Source organism: Oryx dammah, unplaced genomic scaffold (genome assembly GCF_014754425.2).
Source record: "Oryx dammah isolate SB20612 unplaced genomic scaffold, SCBI_Odam_1.1 HiC_scaffold_18, whole genome shotgun sequence".
In the NCBI taxonomy this organism is placed as follows: Eukaryota; Metazoa; Chordata; class Mammalia; order Artiodactyla; family Bovidae; genus Oryx; species Oryx dammah.
Genome location: NW_024070202.1, coordinates 46,761,948 through 46,785,472, shown reverse-complemented (window position 1 = coordinate 46,785,472; position 23,525 = coordinate 46,761,948). Strand labels below are relative to the sequence as shown.

Sequence of the window (23,525 nt, the reverse complement as noted above, 5' to 3'; positions counted from 1 at the left end):
TGAATGCCCTCATCAGTAATCCATCTCTGTTCTCTGCTTTTTTCTTCTTAGCATATAGAGTTACTTGACATAGTATGTGAATCATTCATTTTATTTACTTTATCATCCATATTCTCAATGAGCATGTGAGTTTCCTAATTAGGGTGTGGTGGCAGAACCTTGTATGTCTCATTCATGCTCTTCTGGTGCCCGGACGGCATTGGCCACGTGGAAGGGGCTCGAAATACTTGGTGAACAGAGAGGTAAGATTTGCGTGTTAAATCTTGTAGTTCTGCTCTTTCCTTGGGCTGGTATTAAATCTCCTGCATATAAAGAGAGTATTCATGCCTTCCTTGTAAGGCTGTTTTAAACTTAAAGTATCAGTGAAGGCCTGCACAGTGCCTCGCAGATAAGTGACGGTGGCTGCTCATCATGGCGGCCCCGTTGGGCGGCATCTTGCTGGCAGCCAGGCTCAGTTGATGGCATGAATACAGTGTCACTCAGAGACTTAATAGCCCCAGCCCTTCCTGAAGCGAAATCTTCCTGCCTTTCTCTTTGCACTTTTCATTCTCTTCTTAACAGAGAGCAAGGATGAGCCATGATATAGTTGCATAATAGTGACTGAATCAGGAGAGGTGATCTGATTTCTGGGCAAAGCAAAATCTGTATGATTATGTAGCGAGTGTATGCGTCCCTGTATTTAAATGGGCCTTTTTGAGTGTTGTAGTCTGATAACCTTTCACAGACACTTATAGCAGGAAAGTGTCACACTGAGAAAAGAGATGCAAACTGATTCTCTTTTACCTCCTGTGTGTTCTGAGTACAGTTAAATTTTTGAGGTACTTTTCCGAGTATCATTTGGAAGGCATTGTGTGCTGGGTAACCATGCACAGACATCAACCAGGAGGCTAACAGTAGGTCACCAAAGAGACTTTGTCTGGTGCTCATAAACCAGGGGTGTTAAATGCAAAGAAACTGTACTGGTGGTCCCTGGATTAACAGTGGTTTGACTTTATGATGGTTGCAAAAGTGGAATGCATTCTGTAGAAGCTGTGCTTCACATTTGGAGTGGTGGTGCCCACCACGTGGCCTCTCATCCTTGGCTGGTCCCTCTCTGGCCTAAATAGAAGCCTTGGCCTCAGAGGGCAGGTGGGGCAGAGCCCCTAGCTCTCCTGTGTTTGGTCTTCTTTTGTTTTGGTGGGTGAGGATGGTCCTTTTCTCTTCCTCCTTTACTGAGAACTGAGCCTCACAGTGTTTAAGTCCTTTGTAACTTGTAGATGTTGAAAATTAAACTTGAATCCAGTTCTGCAAAGCTCCAATTCCACTCTTGTGCCTGCTGACTCTCCTTTATTTAGTGACATGAGGGATTCATCTAGCCATTTCCGGTGCTGGCCATCTGTCTGTTGGGTCAGCGTTTTTGTTTTCTCTGGAACTCAGTTTCTCAGCCCATTCCCTGTTCAGTGTGAACACCTCACATGTCTGTGTGGGTCTCTGTGCTGACGCCCTTGTCATTTCTGATTTCTGTGTTTCTTTTCCTTGGCTCATACCTGGCCTTTGGTGAGACCTCATGGTGTTACAGCTTCCTCATAAAGAGGGATGTGGGCCTAGGGCAGATAGAGAGAAGGAAACACCAGAGTCTGACTGACTCGGGTTGATCCATCAGTCCGAGGAACAGGTCTTGAGGGCTAAAATGTCACCCAGAGTTCTCTCGCATTTTCTGGCCCCTCCTTGGGAAGCTTTGTGGGCACCCCAGGTCCTGGATGCCTCACCCACTCACTGCCCTGCTCATGGTACATGCCCCCTGGCCTTGCTGCCTGCCTGGAGTGCCAAGCTTCATACAAGGGTCTGCCCAAAAATGGTGGTTCAGTCGCTAAGTCATGTCTGACCCTTTGCAATCTCCTGGATTGCCAGGCTTCCCTGTCCTTCACAGTCTCCCAGAGTTTGCTCAAACCCATGTCCCTTGAGTCAGTGATAAAATCCAACCATCTCATCCTCTGTCACCCTCTTCTCCTCCTGCCCTCAGTCTTTCCCAGCATCAGGGTCTTTTCTAATGAGTTAGCTCTTCACATCAAGTGGCCAAAGTATTGAAGTTTCTGTATCAGTCCTTCCAGTGAATATTCAGGGTTGATTTCCTTTAGGATGGACTGGTTGGATCTCCTTGCTGTCCAAGGGACTCTCAAGAGTCTTCTCCAGCACCACAGTTCAAAAGCATCAGTTCTTTGGTGCTCAGCCTTCTTTATGGTCCAACTCTTAAAGAGAGTCCAACACACACCCCTCTCCACCCCACACACACGCACACACACATACACCTCTCCATCCTGTGGGGGAATATTCTCTCTACCCTCGAGTTTAGTAATATCACACTTCCGAGCTAGACGGAACCAGGAGGGAACTGACGTGATCTAATGAGGAGCAGCTAAAAGTTACAGGAACTGAGCGGGCTGACCCCGAGGTGAAGGATGGGGAGAAAGGAGAATGAGCAAGTCAGTGCGCATGGGGTCTCTGGGCAGCTTGCCCTCTTGTGAAGTATTTCCCTGAGATGGAGAATTCAAGAACTTAAATTTGTTGAGTTCACCTTACAGGATTCCAGGCCTAAAGGATCATCCCACTACTTTTCTAGAAAAGGAGTGTGTGCCCTGCAATCATTTTGTACACACATGCAAACCACTTAACCCAGGCCCTAACTGTCCTGCTGTTTACTCATGCCAGCGAAAACCCGGGCAGCCGACCTGCTGGTGAATCCCCTGGACCCACGGAATGCCGATAAGATTAGAGTTAAAATTGCAGACCTTGGAAATGCTTGTTGGGTGGTAAGTAAAGTGTTCTTTCTTTCTTTGGTTGTGATCATGTATTAGAAGATGCTTTTTCTCTTTTTTAGTGTCTGTTCCTCCACAGTAATGTAGTCTGTTCCCTTCCAGCATAAACACTTCACAGAAGACATCCAGACGCGTCAGTATAGATCCATAGAGGTTTTAATAGGAGCAGGTTACAGTACGCCTGCTGACATTTGGAGTACGGCATGTATGGTAAGAGCGGCCTGTGCCCTTTTCCTCCATGTAAAGGCTCATCCCTTTAGTCCCCACAGTAGGCCAATCTCACGAGTGCCCATGGCCTAAGCCTTCTGACAGGAGGTTGTCCACGGAGGGGTGGGTGGGCAAGGTTTAGAGTTGGCAGGATCCTTCGCAAGCGTGTCCTGGTGTATGTTTTGGTTTGGGCTTGTGAGAGACAACCTAGCAAGGCCCTCTGTAGCCCCCAGCTACAGACCTGCGCCATGGTAATGGACTTCACGTAGTTCCTGTTGGCTCTTGAAGTCTTGTGGGCTGTACACAGCCTTTGTTTCCCTCACTCAGGCTGGGGAGGAAGATGAAATAGCTGTGATTTAGGGGAAGGTTTGAGGCGGTCTGACAGACCTGTTACTGGAGAGGAGAGGCTCTCGCCACATACCACTGTTTACGCTCGCTCCTGTTAAGCACAGTCTAGAAACTGTTCTGGTTTACGGCTCTAGGCCGTCTAGCCTCGTTGGAGGCACCAGCAGCTGTGTGTGCTGTCTGAGTGAGTCTGGCCCCACAGGCAGCTTGGCGATGGTTTTCCTCAGGGCCTCGGGCTGCCTCTTGTTTCTCTGATATACCAGAGCCTTTTTGCTGCCACTTGCGTGCGTCAGAAGTCTGGCCTTGTCTGACTCCCCCAGGTTCCACCAGCGTCTGCTCTCACTCTCTCCTCACCTGTGACCCGATGAGCATGAATAGTCCTTGTCCGTGAGCCAGTGTCCGTTTCTCTCTTGGTCCTGTTTCCTGGCCAGTTTGTCGCCTTTCTTTTAGTGAGCTGAGCTTGGTGGTCTTTTGTTGGAAACACAGGTGTATCTGTTGCTTCAGGTGGTGCTTCATGCTTTTCTTGTGTCGTCCCCCGCCTCCCCCAGATTCTTCTCTTCTGTTTCAAGTGAGAGAGCATGTGTGTAAAGCTTGGCACTTGTCTTCTCACTAAAAAAAAAAAAGTGCGGAATAAATACAACTGTCTGTGATTTAAACGTTACTGCAGCACTCCTTGTGTGTGTGTCCTCTGATGCTAAAACAATAGGAAAAACTCTGTCTTTCAAGTTTGCAACCAGTATGGCCAAACAGGTCTAGAACAGAAAGTATGCCTTTCTGTCCTCTGATGGGTAATGCCAGAGAATAATTTTAAAATTACGTTTCTCAATAAGTATAAAAAACTGAGTCCTTGCTGTGCTGGGGATGGAGACAGATGGTTGGAAGAGCTGATGTGTGTGTCATGGTTCCTTTGAATGTAGGGGAGAAATCAGGCGCACTCTGCAGGAGTCCAGGGGCAGGATGGGGGGGAAGGGCTGGGAGGCAGTGGGAGGCCAGGTCAGGAGAGGGAGGGCACTTCCGCCAGCTGGAGCTGCGGGGGAGCAGCGTTCTGTTTCCGGACATGTGAGGTCAGGCCTTACTTGTCTTCAGCTACACAGAAGGGGCCATGTGTGGGTTGTCCTGAATTACACTCTGAAAACTCTTTCAACTCTGAAATCTTGTACTTCTAATTTTGGGTGTTAAATTTTGGTGATATAACCAGGAAAAATAGGACAAGATCACAGATGTGGTAGCACAGTGCTGGAGCCGTCAGTACAGTTTTTATCAGATTATCTGTCTTGCCCTCGTGAGATACGAGTGTGCACCTCCACACCGCCCCCAGCCCTGCCAGCCCCTGTAATCACTGGGAACCGCGCCGTCAGCGTTAGCACTCTCTCCATCTCCTTCTGCCTCCTCCCTTCCCAAGAAGTGAAGTCCCTCAGTGCTTCTAGAGCTGCTTATAAAGTTCTTTGTAATTAGTTTAGGGGTGATTTTCTGGGAGTAGGGCCAGCCTCCCTGGAAGTCATGACTGAGAGGTCCCATCTTGCTGTCCGTAGAGAAACTGGTGAAGGTGAGGCAGTCATCACCCATCCCACTTCTGTTAAAGTTTAAATACATAACAGTGTATTAAATTCGTGACGCCAAGCTGTAATAAAGCTCTGGATTGCTCTTAGTGGTAAAACCCAGGGTTCTTTGTTGTCGATGGCATTACGTCTTAGAGACTTCCGTGGAGGGGAGAGTGGTGGCTGGTGCCCGTGTTCACTGGCAAGTGCTTTCGGCCCTGGCAGGGCGGAGCGCTCTTGCAGCTGGACAGGGTGGGGTGGAGTAGCTGGGATGTGTCAGTGGCTGAATCTCTTGTTCTTTTCTTGAGCTTTAGCACTCCTCCAGATGTAAGTGTGCATGATCCAAAAACTTGGTGTGGATCCTGACATTGGTGGCTCTGCATTTGTGTGTCAGAGTCCTTGAATAGGGCTCCATGGGGACCCCCAGGCAGTGCCATAAAGACAAGAAGACGTGCCAGTCTTGACATGTTTCACCAAGCTGCTCAGGAGTGTTCACATCATGGATGGAAGGAATTCATGACCTTATTTATTCAGAATGCAGTGCTTTGATACCCGATAGCATTTCAGGAAAGGGGTACCGGGTCTCCCCAGAGCCTGAAGGCAAACGCTGTTCCAGGGGAAAGCCATCTGAGGGGACTGGGCCGAGTACCGAGGGAAGAACCCAGAGTTCTCCAGTATTAAACATGGACAGTAATAATAAAGGTTATATTGAGAGTAACTCAGAGAGTTGAAACCTGTGGCAAAGTGCAGAGGCTAATGTTTCATTATGGTGCTCATTTATCCTGTTGTCTATGTCCTATTTGTTAAAATCTTTTAAGCAGAAATCCTGCAATGAAAGATACTATATTTGCTAGACTCTCGACAAAAGATATTGTATATGAAGAGATTTTTGTGTGTGTCTTTAAATTGATTTTAGAAAGAAGTATTGAGTTTAATCAGGTTGTAACCTACGTTGAAGACAATTTGATACATAATAAAAGAGAACAACAACATGCAGAAAAAAAGTCTTACCACGATTCAGAGAATCAGGACCTGATAACTTGCTGGGGGAACCTTTATCTTGCCTCTTCCTTACCATTTCATTGACGGGCTTCTTCAAGTTGTATTTCCTTGGAAATACATGGATGCTAATCAAAATGGCCATCTTTACAAAATGCTGAGCTGATGTAGCTTAGTGTTACACTGACAGAAATGCATACAAACAGATTGGAATGGTTTTGGAAATCAATTAGAGGAATGAGGCGAAACCAAGGATGGTAAAGAGCAATTGGTGCTTTCCATGGATCCATCCCTCAACTTCCGGAGTCTTCTGCCTGCATTGGGCTTTTACCCTTTTCTCTCAGCTTGTGTCCCCGGCAAGAACACTTCTGGGCATTTACTGTGTGACCCACTCATTGCCCTTAGGCCTGTGGCCAGGCATGAGGTTTTTCACCCCGATCTGGGATTGCCGGTAGTGTCTTTATTGCTTTCTGGGTGGAGAGGGCAGGCCCTGTTGTGCGCAGACGACCCCCTTGCTCCATGCCAAGACCTGGCACATCTGGGTTCAGCTCAGACCCAGGTCTCGTTCAGGGCAGGGATCCTGAGTTCATGAACTAGTGCTCATCGCAGGGTAGCCGGCAAGAGGCTTGTCATCCTACTTCCCTCCTTTCTTTAAAAAAAAGAATAATGCAAGATGAAGAGATGTGGTCCTGGGCTAAGTGCACTTGCCTTGGTTTTTGAGGGACCCGACCCCAGGCAGATGAGCCTTCCCTTGTGGGTGCCCTCCCTACACATTGGCAATCATCAACAGAAGGGGAGAGGGTGGGCCAGTTTGGCCGGGTCTGGAGAGGGAGCGGGCAGTGCAGCAGCCACTGACCCCTGGGCATCGGTGAAGCAGGGATGGGCCCCTGGGGGCCTCCACAACAGCGCACTCTAATATACAAGAGAAGTAAGTATGAGGGAGACCAGAAGTGGGGTTTGGCTTATTCTTTTTAAAAAGAATTCTTTTAATTTGTTTAAATTCTTATTTAAAGCATATTTTTTAAAAAACATGATATTTGATCAATAGAGCAGTAGCAGTTGTCATCTTTGTTTACTGTTAGCAAATTAAACTCATGGTCCTTAGACAGTTTCATAAATAAAAGATATAGACTCACTAGCAGAAATGGAAATAAATACCCCTCCTGTCACCTCACCAGCACCCTAACCTGTACCCTTGGAAGCTGATCCTGTAACCAGGAAGCTCTCCTTGCGAGTGATCTAGCACCTCCTGGCCCAGGGTGATAGCAAGAGGGGCTTCTTTGGTTCTAGAAATTTCCTTTGGTTGAGTCAGAAATGAATGAAATGATGAGAGTTGTTGAAAGGAACCTCAAGTTACTAAGGCACGAAGGTCTTCCCTCAGGAGGGTGGCAACACCCTCCGTCCAGGCCCAGGCCAGCCTGCATGTTGCGGGCAGGCTCTGGGCCAGACAGCCCTGGTCCCTGGAATGTTCTCGCTAGGCCCGCACACAGCTGCTTCCTCTGAAAATATAAGAATGTTGCTGAAGCTTCTTTGAACTTTTGGGATGAAGGAAAAAAAGCCTGATGTTGAGCCTTTAAAGGAGACTCTGGTTTGACTCAGATCCTCATAAAATGTAGGTCTCTTGTACCAGAAAACTTTGCTGGCTTGGACCCAGTCTCTGAAGTGCTTAGCATGTCATCTGTTGTATCCTAGGCATTTGAGCTGGCAACGGGAGATTATTTGTTTGAACCACATTCTGGGGAAGACTATTCCAGAGACGAAGGTAAGTATTGTTGCCTGCTGAATACCTCAGTATGGGTCTACAGAGAGCCCGGGCCTTCTGGAGAACATTGTGTTTTTGCATAAAAATAGAACTGTGTTTGGTTTTCAAATACCAGATTCAGATGCTTTCCCTTAGAGCTTGAAGCCCCCTCAGTCACAGTGACTGGGCAGAGTCTCCCGGCACAGGTGACCCTGCAGGGAGCTTGTGGCCTCAGCCCGCCCCCTCGCAGGCTGGGAGAGGATAGGCCGGATGAACCGGAGGCCTTTCCGTGGTCCTTTTGTCCACTGATCTGCTGCCCATTTCTCTGTCCTATCGGGGGCTGAATTTAAAACGACGGAATTCTGGCTTGAATTCCATCTGCAAACCTGTCCATCTCCATGCTTACTTGCTTGCAATGCTGGGGTGACCTGGGGTGAGCTGGCCTCAGGTCAGCTGGTTAACTGGCTGTTAACACTCCAGTCCTGAGGCCTGCCATCCCAGAAGCCTCTGCATGGATGTGCTGCAGACATTGTTGATTTGAATCTATTTCTGATTTTTTACTAATTTCGATTTTTCCCCCCTCTTCTTTTATCCCATCCTTCCCTCTGCCCCTCCCATTCCCGTATCCTTTTTTTTCTCTCCTCCATAGACCACATAGCCCACATCATAGAGCTGCTAGGCAGTATCCCAAGGCACTTTGCTCTATCTGGAAAATATTCTCGGGAATTCTTCAATCGCAGAGGTAGTACCTCTTCTTTTTGAAAAGCGCCACGATGCAGACAGAAACGGAATAGCGGCTGCTGATGGTAGCATTAATGGTGACAAAGGCATTTGTCTTAAATTCCCAAAGCAACCCAGCAGAATTCCTGTGCTGATCTCAAAGTTGAGAGGAGACGGCATTTGGCCCCAGCTGCGGCCCCTGTGCTCTCCTCTGAGGGGCCCTGAGGCAGAGCCTGTGCTCTGTGCAGGCGGCGCTCTGTTTCTGTCTGCGCGGGCGGTAGCAGTGTCTGCATGCAGTGTACTGATTAAACTGTCGTGTGTTTCTGTTTTGCTGGCAATGTTTCCCAATGCAGATCACATAGCATTGATCATTGAACTGCTGGGGAAAGTCCCTCGAAAATACGCTATGTTGGGGAAATATTCCAAGGAGTTTTTCACCAGAAAAGGTAACGGTATTTACGTAACACTAATTTTCAGCATGATCCTCTCCCTAAGGAGACATTGTGCATTCACATTTAGGCAGTGGATACAGATCTGGACTTTTACACCTGCAGGATTCTGCTGAAGAAACCTCTCAAGAAATAAAGAATCATCCGATATTTGTGGAATAAGAATTTTGTGAGAGAACAGTCTTCCGAAAATCCTTTGATCTTTTCCACACCTCTCCTTTACACTAAGCGCTGGTCCATGTATTCAAGTATTTATAAAAAGAGTTTAAACGATTTTTAGAAACCAGCGATACTTGCCTTTCCATTTTCCATGTTGTTCCTGGAGCCAGAGTGCTCTTGCAGTGGAGCAGAGCCCTCGAGAGTGGACTTGATGGCGGTCCGTCTGCCTCCTAATTCATGGGTCTGAGCTGGTTCTGTAGGGGAGTGGGCCTGCGGCATCCTGTGCACCTCACATTCTTATACAGCAGATCCTGTTCTCCCGGGCCTCACCTCACACTGTACTGTAGGTGATTTATTTTAATATTATACTTGTTGATCACCCCTTGGCATGGCCTAGAACACAGCTGTTTGCCCTGGATAGTCCCTAGTTAATGATCAATTTTTAAAAACACCCAAAAGCCCCAGGGAATTTATTTTTACAGAGCCTTTCCCCAGTGTCATTGTCTTTCATGTGAGCATGGATAGCCCTCTTAATTCATGTTTTTTCAGCGTAGATTTTTTTTTCTGTGGCGGGAGGAGTGCAATTTGCTTTAAAAAAGAACTTTTTAAAGTTGATGTGGGCAGGACATGGAATTTCTAGAAATTTTTGCAAGTACTAGATACTCTGTCTTAACTGCTGTAGTCAAATTGATTCTCCAAATTTGGCTTATTTTCCTATGAGATAAGGCATTCTTGTACAGTAGTAATGTTTTATGGTTCACTTTGGTGGTTTCCAGCTAACCAGTCCTGTCTTACCCTCTGAATTTCATCTCCCTGTTTTTGCATGAGGCCTCATTGCTAACCATGCCAAAGACGGTGTTTTCCTACTCCACTGACTCGGAGTGCATCGACCACACTCTTGACTTTATTGCGCCCACCCAGTGGGTAACCTGCAAAGTGTGTAACTGGACGCAGTATTTTTTCTTTTTTTAAATCTCATCACAGGAAAAAAAATTGTCAGGGGAAAATGTTCTTCAGACATGTATTAGTTTGGTTCTGAGAATCTTGTCTTCGAGTCTGGGTCACTCCAGCAGGTACAAAGGTCTTCTCACCACACACAGACTTTCTCGTGGTCTCAGGTTGTACTCAGGGCAGCACATTCAGTGGCAGAGCTGGGGCCGGAGCGCGGCAGGGGACCGGGCACGGTGTGTCGCATTGTCCCCCAGACGACTGGGGGTCCCTTCTGGGGGTGCGCCCTCCCTCCAAGGAGGCGTGAGAGGGTGTCTGCAACCCGGGGTACGCTGAGAGCTGATGCCTTTATTGTTATAAGCAGGAAGACACTGTGTACGTTGTGAATTTCTGGACAGCAGTATTGCTGAGAGTGGACAGTTTCCTAGGAGATTTCCAGAAAATGTTATTTGAACATAGTTGAAGCAAAGGAAAGCTCTGGATTATTTTGGCCTGGGATGGCATGACTTGAGGAGTTGTGTTTATTTTAATCAAGGTAGACTCCTTCCACAGTTGGGAACGTTTTCAGAGCCCGTGGTTGGCCTGAGCCCCATGGGGACTTGGCTGGGAGATGACCTGCCCCAGCCACAGCCTTCCCCCACGTCAGGTGCGGGTGTGAGGGGAGGGAGGCCAGAGCAGCAGCCTGATGTGCCGCGCAGTGTGGGCCTGCAGGCGCCCCAGAGGTGGAGGGGGAAGGCCCGGGAGGGCTCTCATCCCCACCTCAGGCATCAGCTGTGCTGATGACCAGCAGCCAGCAAGGTGCACAGGGACTTTTCCTTTCATTGTGCTGCTGCTGCCCTTGGCTCTGTAGCAACAAGGGACCAGCACTGTGCATAGTGGGGAAGAAGCTGAAGAGGGACAAAAGGCGGGGCCTTGAGTGGTGAGAAAATGAAGTCAGGCAAATGATTTGAAGGTGCCTCTGCCCACAGCCTGTGCACAAGTTTGCTCTTGGAGACCCTGCTTGGAGACCCTTGCTCCTCTTGGGCTTTGCCTCTGATCTGAGCTACAGGCATGGGGCGGGGTGAAAGCTGCCAAGTCCCAACCCAGAGCCAGTGGTGGGCCTGGAGCCCTCTCCTCACTGCGCCTGTGGGGCTCCTTCAACAGATGTTGGTAAGTGATGCTGGGGTCCTGATGAGCCCAGTGGTTGAGTCTGGCTCAGGACGCTCTCTCCAGCGTCCTGGCTTTCACACTGGCCTTCCCGTAGTGCCCTTACTCCTCGGACAGCGGGAACACTGCCCGCACCAGAGGGGAGTATAAAGTGCTCGTGTGGACCTTGCTGCTCCATCGTCACATTATCATGTGTGTGTGTTGTGGAGATTGTGTGGCTGGGCTGTTGTTTGAAGAGCATGTTTGAAGGTGACCTGCGGAGTTGAAGGGCATCTTGGCGTCCTCGGTAGAGGTAGACTGACACGGAGCTGACTTGTGTTCCTCTGGCAACTAGAGTCCTTTTCTCCTTCCTTTGGATCATTAGGTAGGAAATCCCCTACAATGACTGGGAATGGGGACTTAAATTCTTTCCTGATTATTATTGATTTGTAGTAACTCTGAAACTCATGAGGGATTTAGGGCTTTCACAGAACTCATGGGAATAGTATGATGATGAGTGGGAGTCTGTCATAAAGTTGATTTCACCATGTCCCTTGGGATGAGGGGGATGACTGGCTGTGGTTCAAATGTGTGCTGGCATGCCTCCACCAGTAAGGGGAGTGTATGTATGTTTTAGAAATAATGGGATCTTAAATGGATCCATTTAAAATTTCTTCTAAAATACTTTGTGCCAGAACTGGTAGAGAAAGGTGAAATTGAAAACTGCCATTCCTTTGCTTACGCCTCTTTGGAAAGCAGGGGGCTCGAGAGGGCCGAGCAGCAGCCTCCTGCTCTCCGCCCCCCCCGCGCCCCCCCGCCCCCGTCCTCCTGAGCGGGAAGCACATCTCACCCCCACCCGACGCTGGAGAGGAGGAGCAGGCTGTGTGTCTTACCGCTAAAACTGAGGTGCAGCTAAGTGGCATTATCTTGCTTAAAATTCAGGATAAAATAACTGCTACTGGTTTGAATTGTTTCTTGGTCAGGCATTTTGAAATTGAGGTGGATTTTTTGGCCAGAAATGTAATTACTTTTCTCACCATATTAGGATTTAATGTTCCAGTCTTTCCTTTGAGTGTGGGACTAGCCTCAAAGATATATAAGAAAAGCCATCTTGGTTTGTGTGTCAAGGTGTGGCCCAGCAGAAGTGAGCACCTCTGTGGCTCTTGTCCCCCTGCTATCTTGTATTGGTCTGGGTGTCGGTATGGGTTCCTCCAAACCTGTGCCTGACCCCTGAAGCTGACAGTGTTAGGAGCAGGGCTATTAGAAGATGCATCAAGTTACGAATGATGTAGTACCTTATGGAGCCACCTGGAGAGCCCGCTGGGCCCCCCGCCACCAGAGGACACAGAGTCTCTGCCCGGGTAGTGGGGGCCCCCCCCCCCCCCCCCGCCCACACTGGCGCCTGCCTCGAGGACGATGAGGAGTCAGTTTGTCGCTGTCAGCAGCCTGCGTGGACTAAGGCACGAACCTAGGAAAGTGATGGCAAGAAAAACAGAACAGCCAGCAGCACACCTCATTGTTCTGCCAATCAAGTGTTCTGTGGTGCCATCATTTTAGTAAAAGCTGCATATTGAGGATGGAAATATCAGAGGAGATGGTTATCTTTAAAATGAAAAAGCTGCTTGATTCTAGATGAGGGTGTTGAGTGTGCTGTAATATATGTGACTGATAGTATGTGTCAGACCAGAGACCTTTTAAGTACAGTGGGAAATTTCAGAGCATGCACGAAACTCATGTGTAGTCAAAGGACCACATTTGCAGGCACACCTTCAGGGTAAGTGATGTCCAGTAGAAGGAGGGGAAAAGTGCAGGAGAGGGTGAAACTCAGGAGCTGGGTTTTCAGTCTTTTTTTTTTTTTTCTTCTGGCTGCATCTCTCCGCTTGTGGGATCTTGGTTCCATGACCGGGGACAGAAGCTGGGCCCAGGCAGCGAGAGTGTGGGGTAACCACTGGACTGCTAGGAAATTCTCAGGAGCTGGGTTTTAGTAGAGGTACTCTTCTTGATTTTTAACGTTCAGATGAAACTTTCTAGGTTGATTTTTAACTTATCTCCAGAATTACCAAAAAATCATCACATTCTCTTATTTCTGTGAAGGGAAAAGCTCCTGTGTGGTGTTTGGCCTGCACTAGCTGGGCACTGCCCCACGTGATCTGCTTAGTCTCAAGTTTAAAACCTTGATCATAGCATTTCCATGTGGCATACGCAGTGAAGACAGGAGGTAGCCCAGGTACGCTTACAGTGGTTTGTAAACTTGAGGGCCGCCTGGCCTGGCAACACTGGGGAGGAAGGCCGAGGTGTCAGTCGAGGCCCTGCTCTGTCCTGCAGGTTCCAGATGCTGAGATGGGCCTGCAGGCGCTTGTCAGCTCAGCTGAGCTCAGTGGGCGCTTGATTCTGCAGATAACTAGAATAAAGTATCTTCATACTTGTGAGTCTTAAAGCCTTTGAAACATAAACTGCTTTAACTCTGATTTTATTGGGAGCATTAATTCTGTGTTATAAGAAGTCTGGTTTTTCCTCTCTGTGATAAACTCTCTCAGGACCTGAGCTGTGTGTGAGCAGGGGCTGGGGCTGCCAGAGGAAGTGGGGTTCTGTCCACGGTGGGTACATTTGAAGTCTTCACTGCAGTCCCAGTCTTTGCTGTAGGTGGCCTTTGTGAGCTGGAAGCAGGGTGGGAGCGGTCCTTGCGCTGGGCCAGTCCTGGTGATGCCTGTCGTCCCACAGGTCCCCCCAGGGAGGCTGTGTGGCAGAGCCCGCCCACGAGAGTTGCAGCAGGAGATGGTGTGATGATGTCACAGGCCATCTGTGTGACGCAGCCCAGAGCAAAGGCGAGAGGAAGATAGCAAGCCATGTTGAGACTAAGTTTCAGTCACTGTTTAACTACTTAAATTTGAGCATGTGGTTTAAAAAAAAAAGGCAATGAAATTGCTACAGCATGTTCAGGTAAATTCTGTCATAGTTCATCCCATTGATTCCTGTCGTTTATTCTGAGCTCCTCAGTAGTGAGTTGTTTTTACCACATCCTTAAACAGCCTTGGAATTTGTTTTTAAAGTTATTTCTTTGGTAAGTTTTGTGCCAGTTTTTCAGTAACCGTTTTATTGAGGTGTAATCTACGTACCATACAATTCACCCTTTCAGAGTGTGCAGTTCAGTAATTTTTAGTATATTCACACAGTTATGCAAGTGTTGCTGTTGTCTAATTTTAGAACGTTTTCATTACCTCAGAAAGAAACCCTGGGCTTGTTAGCACTCCCCCTCCATCCCCCGCCCCCATCAGTTCAGTTCAGTCGCTCAGTCGTGTCTGACTCTTTGCGACCCCATGAATCGCAGCACGCCAGGCCTCCCTGTCCATCACCAACTCCCAGAGTTCACTCAGACTCACATCCATCGAGTCAGTGATGCCATCCAGCCATCTCATCCTCTGTCATCCCCTCCTCCTGCCCCCAATCCCTCCCAGCATCAGAGTCTTTTCCAATGAGTCAACTCTTCACATAAGGTGGCCAAAGTACTGGCGTTTCAGTCTTAGCATCATTCCTTCCAAAGAATACCCAGAGCTGATCTCCTTCAGAATGGACTGGTTGGATCTCCTTGCAGTCCAAGGGACTCTCAAGAGTCTTCTCCAACACCACAGTTCAAAAGCATCAATTCTTCAGCACTCAGCCTTCTTCACAGTCCAAATCTCACATCCATACATGACCACAGGAAAAACCATAGCCTTGACTAGACGGGCCTTAGTCAGCAAAGTAATGTCTCTGCTTTTGAATATACTATCTAGGTTGGTCATAACTTTTCTTCCAAGGGAGTAAGTGTCTTTTAATTTCATGGCTGCAGTCACCAACTGCAGTGATCTTAGAGCCCCCAAAAATGAAGTCTGACACTGTTTCCACTGTTTCCCCATCTATTTCCCATGAAGTGATGGGACTGGATGCCATGATCTTCGTTTTCTGAATGTTGAGCTTTAAGCCAACTTTTTTACTCTCCTCTTTCACTTTCATCAAAAGGCTTTTGAGTTCCTCTTCACTTTCTGCCATAAGGGTGGTGTCATCTGCATATCTGAGGTTATTGATATTTCTCCCAGCAATCTTAATTCCAGCTTGTGTTTCTTCCAGTCCAACGTTTCTCATGATGTACTCTGCATAGAAGTTAAATAAGCAGGGTGACAATATACAGCCTTGACGTACTCCTTTTCCTATTTGGAACCAGTCTGTGGTTCCATGTCCAGTTCTAACTGTTGCTTCTTGACCTGCATACAGATTTCTCAAGAGGCAGATCAGGTGGTCTGGTATTCCCATCTCTCTCAGAATTTTCCAGAATTTATTGTGATCCACACAGTCCAAGGCTTTGGCATAGTCAATAAAGCAGAAATAGATGTTTTTCTGGAACTCTCTTGCTTTTTCCATGATCCAGCAGATGTTGGCAATTTGATCTCTGGTTCCTCTGCTTTTTTTAAAACCAGCTTGAACGTCAGGAAGTTCTCGGTTCACGTATTGCTGAAGCCTGGCTTGGAGAATTTTGAGCATTACTTTACTAGTGTGTGAGATGAGTGTCAATCCTGGTCTACTTTCTGTCTATGAATTTGCCTATTCTGGATTTTTTCATATAGTTGGAATCATAAAGTATGTTGATATTTGTAATGGCTCCTTTCATTTACTCTCATGCTTTCCAAGTCCATCCATGGGTAGCATTAATCAGTACTCCATCCTTGTTTTCGTGTGACTAGACCACCTCGGATTTTCCCGTTCACCAGTTGATGGACATTTGGGTTGTTCCCACCTTTTGGCTGTGAACATTAATGTACAAGTTTTTGTGTGGGTGTAATGTTTTCATTTCTCTTGAATGTGCATGTGATACTCGAGTTACAAAGGTTTTTACTTTTTTATCAAGTTCAGTTTTCTGTTTCTTAATTTTGTTACTTATGTTTTTGATATTTTAATCTAACATCTAAGAAACTCTTATCACTTCAAGGTCATGAAAATTTATTTTTCTGTTTTCTTCTAAAAACATATGGCTGTAGCTCTCCTGCTTAGGTCTAGGATCCATTTCAGTTAATTTTTATTTATGTGGGAGGTAGGGTTCATTTAGAATTTGACCTCAAATATTTACATGTACTTTGTAGGAAATTATTCAAAATTTTTAAGTTTTTTGTCTTCCTTAGTACCTGTAGCTACTGATAGATTTCCTTTCTCTGTATATGCTACTGAAATCTGTCATAATTTATTTTATATCATGGTTTCTTTTTTAGTTACCAATAATACAGTACCAGGATTTTGTTTTATAGTCCCCTGTGTGTGGTATAAAACCTCACATGCTTGTATGTTTAATTCTGGAATGTTATAATCTCATAGGCAAAATAATACATTTTCCTTCATAAATCACCTAAAATAATCCTCCAGAGAAGAGGAACAGAAGTGTTTAAATTTTTCCTTGGCAACAACTCATAGCCAGGGGCTGGCAGGAGGAGTGGCCAGCCTGAACCTTTACTCCACAGGAGGGTCCCTCTCTCAGGCCTGTTGCCATCAGTCTTCCTCAGTTTGTGTGTGTCGGGGAGGTTCTGCCCACAGAGCAGGTCAGGAAGCCTGAGAGGCAGCGCTGCCCATCTGGCCTTGCTGGCACCCAGGTGGCCTGCATGTGTGTGAGAGCTTGATGCCGAGGGATGGTTAAGTGTTACTCTGTATTCTTTAAGAAGGAAAGGGTTGGAAACGGTTTAAGAAGTAAAGACTGTCACAGTCAAGTGTTTTGGTATTGGCACAATTTGTTTCAACAAAACATATCTTGATATATTTTCCTAAGGGAAAAAATTGCCAAGATGTAAAAGCTATTTGTACAATAGGACAGATAGTAAAAAAAAAAAAATTTTTAATGTTTTAGTATCTGATAGTATTATTTTTGTTTTGTATTATACATGGTGGGAATGGGGTGGCTGTTTCTTGAGTGTTACGAGTCAGACTGGAGCTGATGAGTGGACTTGAGGCCCTCACTTATTAAAGGAGCCTTTTCTTGAGACACCCTCACTTATTAAAGGAGCCTTTTCTTGGCAGTTCTAGGAATGTGTGTTGTTCAGTCGTGTCTGACTCTTTGCGGTCTTATGGACTGCAGCCCAACATCCTCTGTCTGTGGGATGTCCCAGACAAGAATCCTGGAATGGGTTGCCATACCCTTCTCCAGGGGATCTTCCTGACCCTGGGATTGAACCTGTGTCTTCTGGGTCTCCTGAATTGCAGGTGGATTCTTTACCCCTAAGCCACCAGGAAGGCCACTGCATGTATGAATTTGTGTGAGTTTGGGAGCTTAGGGTTTGTTTTTAAGTAACTTCTATCAACTGTTTATAAGGTAGTGCTGCTGCTGCTTATGCAGTTGAACACAAGTTGTAAATACGATGACAGGGTGAGGTGAGTACATTACCTGTGTTTCTTGGTGTTGTAGAGTTTTCCCACCTACATTCATAAACCACATATTTGTTCATTTTAGAGGCAACACACTATTTTATTATTGCAATATTGCTATGTATTCAGTATCTTTGTACATTCAGTTTTCTGTGTGGGTTTACCTGGCCAGAAGTATGTCAGATATTCTAGAATTTCTTTTGAAATCATCTTTATCAGTTTATAGTATAGCTTTCCCGCTTTGTATGGTTTTCCTGTTACTATGCAGATTTTAAGGCATCTCTCATGGTGAAGCAGCTCTCCTTTCATGGAAGATTGTGTGTACTTGGATGCCTGTTCATGGAGCTTAGTCTGAGAACGGCATCCTCAGGAGTAAATGCCCAGTTCTGAGCAGCTCGTGCTCAGCAGTTGCTCTTATTTGCAAACCTGGAGAGCGCTTATTCCACTGAGTACAGAGTGACGTCCCCCATGGAGCTGGTTTTGCCATGTTGGGGTGTGCTTCCATAGTTTGCTCTAACGCTGTCCTGGTGACATCAGCAGTCACTACAGAATCAGTGGAGCTGCGTTAGAGAGGATGTGGAAAGAGGAAGAAACGACCTTAAAGCTGATGTCTGGGGGTGCCTGCTTTCCATCTTTATGGCTCTTTGAAAATTACTCTTGGGATCATTTGTAGAACATAGTTTTGGTTTTTTGGCCCTGCCAGGCAGCATACAGATCTTAGTTCCCCAATCAGGGTTTGAACCCATGCCCCCTGCACTGGGAATGTGGAGTCTTAACCTCCAAACCGCCAGGAAAGTCCCTAGAATGTAGTTTTGACTTTTGTTACTACTTAACATGTGGCCAGACAGTTTCCACCATGTTACTGAGTAATATTAAATAATATTCATCAAGTATATGTACGGGGTCTGGCTGTGTTTTTGACCACAATTCTCTGATGACTGAACACTTATAGTTTTGTGAGTATGTAATATAATTTTGCAGTGAGCACATTTGGGGGCCAGGGTTTATTTCCCTAGGTAGGATTCCTACAACAGGAGTTTCTGGGTAAAGGGGTGGACATTCGTTGGTTGCTCCCACTTACGCTCGCGGAGACTGTCTGTTGCTCCTCTCAGGTGGCGGGCGGCTGCCTCTTGGTCTCCTTGGCACTGTCCCTGTCCTCACGTGGGAGTCAGGAACTGACCTAAACCCTCTCCCTTTCCCAGAGATACAGTCTTGTGATTTCTTTGTTCAGAACTGTGTGCACATCATGACAACCCTGTAGACAGACCAGTTCATAAGAATGTAGGTTGAAAGCATCTCGGCCAAAAGGAAGTCATTATGGGGTAATTACAAGTGGTTTTTCCTTTTGTTTTTTTACATTGTGATACTCTCTTTTGGGATATTTTTTTACCATCTCTGTGATTAAAGAAAGAGGAGGGGTGTGCATCTACTTTGAGTCACAGACCAGACCTCCTGAGAAGACCTTTGTGAGCACAGGCCCGACCCTCTGTGGGTGCAGGTTGTGTGCTAGCCGCCTGCTCTGTCCAGGCCACAGCGGGCATCCCTGGAGGGAGCAACTGGCCCAGCCCATGTGCGAGGGGCCTGTCAGCAGCCTGGGCCCCAGGGCATGGAGGTGGCCTCGCGGTGTGCAGGTCCTGTGGGACCGCCTGTGAACATTTCCAGCAGGGAAAATGAGTTATTCTTCATGACAGTCATCCTGTCCTTTTTACTTAGAATGAGTTTTTTTCCTATTATGAAAAAGGCTATTACAGTTCCCAGACCATTTACTAGCATGTCAGTCACTCTGTCTGACATGAAGAGGGCTGTTCATGACTGGCACTTTTCATACTGCAGTTAGAACATTTTGAAAAGGATAACTTAAGGCTTTTTATAAATTGATGTCTGATAGATTTTAGAACAGATTTGTGGAGATCAGTGGGATTTTGATTTGGGTGGACTCTAGAGTTGTGCTGTCCAGTGGCTACTTGTAGCTATTTATATATTAAACCTCTGTTCCTTAGTCACCAGCTCCATCCTGAGTGCTCAGTAGCTGTGTTGAGCTGGCAGCGACCATATTGGACAGTAGAGATAAAGTACTGATACATCTCTACCATCACCCAAAGTTCTCTTCATTAGCACTCTTCCAGATGAAAAGATTACCCTTTCTTTTCATGGTAACCTACAGAAAAAAAGCAGTCTTATTTTAAGGAGTTTAAAATAGCACATATCTTAAAGCTTTTTCTAAGCAAGTAAGCAAATTGCAAAGAGTCCCAAGTTGAAGAGTACCTGGATCCATCCTAGCAAATGAAAATATTCTGAGTGTCCTCAGCATGCTCCGCTTATTGAAAGAAACCTGGAACTGATACAGATGAATTTTTCCCTTTTAAATGAACCCCTGTTTACATTCACCAGGCTTCCTTAGTGGGGAAGCTGGCCTTTATTGTCGTGTAGTGTTGCAAAGGTAAGTATCTGCTTGATTGTGAAGAACTCAGCTGGACCAACAATGGGAAACGCACTTTAGAAGCTTTCTTGACATTGCCTGTTCTTCCCTGTAGGAGAACTGCGGCACATCACCAAACTGAAGCCCTGGAGCCTCTTTGATGTACTTGTGGAAAAGTATGGCTGGCCCCATGAAGATGCTGCACAGTTTACAGATTTCCTGATCCCGATGCTAGAAATGGTTCCAGAGAAACGAGCTTCAGCAGGCGAATGCCTTCGGCATCCTTGGTTGAATTCTTAGCAGATTCTGCACTCACCCATTCTGAGCTGGCACGTGTTGTCCAGTGCATTTGGCCCTAAAGGGGGACTCTCATTCTTAACAGGATTACAAGTGAGCTGGCTTCATCCTCAGACCTTTATTTTGCTTTGAGGTACTGTCATTTGACGTTTTGCTTCTTGTGCACTGTGATCCTGGGGAAGGGCAGTCTTTTGTCTTCAGCTTAGTAGTTTACTGACCCACTTTTCTTCTGAAAACAATAACATGTCTCTAAGCATTGTTTCTTGTGTTGTGTGACATTCAAATGTCATTTTTTTTTTTGAACGAAAAATACTTTCCTCCTTGTGTTTTGGCAGGTTTTGTAACTATTTATGAAGAAATATTTTAGCTGAGTACTATATAATTTACAATCTTAAGAAATTATCAAGTTGGAACCAAGAAATAGCAAGGAAATGTACAATTTGATCTTCTGGCAAAGGGACATCATTCCTGTATTATAGTGTATGTAAATGCACCCTGTAAATGTTAATTTACATTAAATATGGGATGGGGACTCAAATTTCAGAAAAGCTACCCAGTCTTGAGTGCTTTATAGCCTAAGTTGCATGTAATAGACTTTTAACTGCTCCAAGGAGTTGTGCAAACTTTTCATTCCATGACAGTCCTTTTGCATTGGATTTTAAACAACTGGCTCTAGGTTATGTCATTCCCTGTATGGCACTTTAAAGAAAGGACATGCTTCTCATTCTGAAATACACATTATAGTTTAGTGGTCCCATTCGTATTTTTGCATATTTTTAATTAAAAGTACTTTTAAGGAAAAAGAGAAATTTCCCTTTAAGAATGTGGTGGCCCAGTACCACGTGGTGTTGCTTCCTCCAGGCACTGTAAGTTAAACTCTACATAGATTAAATTGGACACGAGAAACATGTTCAGTGTGTGGAATGAAAAAATACACATATATTTTTTGGAAAACCTTATTTGTGTTTGTCTAGAACCAAGGTATGGTATATACAACTTGCAGTGCAATGGGAAGAAAGAATACTAACATCTCAGAGAAAACAGGGACTACATTCATTCCAGAGACAGTTTTGTGTGTGGCTACAACAAATTTTACTAGCTTTTTCATTGTCTTTCCATGCACTGAAGTTGAGAAAATGATTTTCCCTTTGCAGGTTGCACACAATTTTGTTTAAGCATTTCCTTCAAATTGTAGAATCCAGGACACAAACCATAGTAGGCAATACAATTTTAGAATGTAATATATAGAGGTACATTTAGCCTCTTTTAGAAATCAGTGGATTGAATGTTGTTTTTTTTTTTTTTTAAATTTTACATTCCTCAAGGTGCCTCGTTTTTCTTGACTTTGTCCATTAACATTTATCCATATGCCTTTGCAATAACTAGATTGTGAAAAGATAACAAGTGTTGTAACAATAATCCATTGTTTGAGGTGCTTGCAGTTGTCTTAAAAATTAAAGTGTTTTGGTTTTTTTTTCCCAGACATTGCCTTGGTCATTGGCCTGTATTTAAAGTGATAGAAACAAACATTTGCTATCCTTTTAATGTAGTATAACCGGAATTAAAGGAAATATCAGCATTCCTGTTGAAAGAAACGTAGAACATGCATCAAGGCTTAATATGAGGAAAACATTCATTGTTTGTAAGGGGTATGACATGGGTCTAAAAAACATGCTCTAGTATAGATTCAGTACCTAGAATTTCTGTGAACCTTTTCCATTCATATTTCATCAAAAATATGCTAATTACATTTTGAGCACTGTCAGTTTTATTTTTTTAAACTCTTCACTGTGAGGGAATGAGACACCTAATTCTCTTAGAAGTCAGCATTAGATCGTATTGCTGTGAGGTGGAAGATGGCATTCATTTATGTGAGGCGGATGCTAAGTTTTTCTAATGAGGCTGTAGGTTACCTTGTAGGTTCTGTGAAAGATAGTGGCTGTAGACCAGTGATGCCATCCATGACGTGCACAGGAACCATTCTCACGAGAACCACGGAATACATGTATGTCTTCCCTAAGTCTATATGAATTTTTATCAGGGTTATAGCACACCTGAATAGCTTGTCTAATACAGTTTTGGCTCATGTTAGAAAATAGTCTAGATTACTATTACTTTTGTTAGGATCTGTCACTTATAAAATAGCCTGCTAGTTTACAAATGTAAAAGCAATGGTTCTAGAAAGAATATACAAGGGTATTAGGTATAGTTTGGTTTTTAGCAGATTCTTGGTGGCTTGATGATGATGAATGCATATAAGCTCAAAGAGAATCACTGGTTATGCAAAACACTATAGCTAGCTCCGTGATTTTAGTTGAATGTCCTATCTTTTCCTTTCTCTAGTCTATGTGAAGTCTTCATGGAAAATGACAAGCAGTGGATCACATATGTGATTATAGCAGATTCAGAAGTTGGCTGGCTGGAAATTAGGACTGCCCCAAGGCAGAGGAAAAGTGGATATAGGAGCTTCAAAAAAGCATAAACTTTCTAGGTGAAAACTGATTTACTAACTTGCTTCTTCCTGTACTAGGATCATCTATAGCTAGCTAACCAGGATAAACTACTGTTTTTCTATTGAGATACTTCTTAAATTCCAGTTTTTTCCCATTACTTTTTTAGAGATTAATGGAGTTTACAGAAAGGCTTCTGTATACTTATGTAGTAGGCAAATATAAAACTATGAGGAAGTAAATCTTCAGGACAGTCCTTTTAAAGAAGTGTGAATACTGATAATTCATTATGGGACTTTGTCTTCTGTTTAAAACTATCAATCAGGCAGTAGATGATGTAAAGCTGTTTCTTCTCAGATAACTGTAGTGAATACCGTAAGTAGAATTTTGTCTGCTGATCAGAGAGGGCAAAGCTGACCTAAGTTTTTAAAATATGAAGATGATCCGGATTGAGCCCTAAGCAAAGCTATGTTAATGTAGCTATTTTTAAAAGGAAATGGAAATTAAAAGTATAAAACATATTACTGCCAACCTTAGTCATTTTTAGTCTACTTTCTCCAATACACAGATTTCATATACTGTGCCAAATTAAGCAATTGCATGATGAAAGATGTGTTGACAAATACTGTCCCTTCTATTGGTTATATTTACTCTTCCTGAGAGGTAGGAGATAAGTATTATTCCAAAATAATTTTATATTTCAGCGATAAAATGTTCACTTGAGAGGCCGTTTTCATTTTGCTTAGCTAAGAAATAATACCTTTTTCCTTTAGTTTTGTACACCCAAAACAAATTTTATTTCCTACTAGTCTTTTAAATACTATAGCTAGACAATATTGCGTTAAGGTTTTCACATAGTTTTGATTCATCAATAGGACATTTCAGTCATGTGCTAACATGTCCAAGTGAGATATTCCTGTTTTTAGGAGAGATACTCTGTATTTTCAAGAGG

The 23,525-nt window shown here is 44.9% G+C and overlaps 1 protein-coding gene across 9 annotated transcripts in view; it reads left to right on the top strand.

Annotated features, from left to right (window-relative positions):
• The window catches only part of SRPK2 (SRSF protein kinase 2), a 241,593-nt gene extending 220,170 nt beyond the window's left edge, over positions 1-21,423 (top strand). For 3 of the 9 annotated variants that reach the window (XM_040260799.1, XM_040260805.1, XM_040260803.1), the window contains 6 exons: positions 2,689-2,789; positions 2,898-3,005; positions 7,577-7,646; positions 8,275-8,367; positions 8,699-8,791; positions 19,942-20,126. In XM_040260799.1, coding sequence (XP_040116733.1) covers positions 2,689-2,789; positions 2,898-3,005; positions 7,577-7,646; positions 8,275-8,367; positions 8,699-8,791; positions 19,942-20,126 — 650 coding nt within the window. Of the gene's footprint in view, positions 1-2,688; positions 2,790-2,897; positions 3,006-7,576; positions 7,647-8,274; positions 8,368-8,698; positions 8,792-19,941 lie in introns of all 9 variants that reach the window. The other 6 variants (XM_040260804.1, XM_040260801.1, XM_040260806.1 and 3 more) reach the window with 4 other exon arrangements.
• The last annotated feature ends 2,102 nt before the right edge of the window (positions 21,424-23,525 follow it).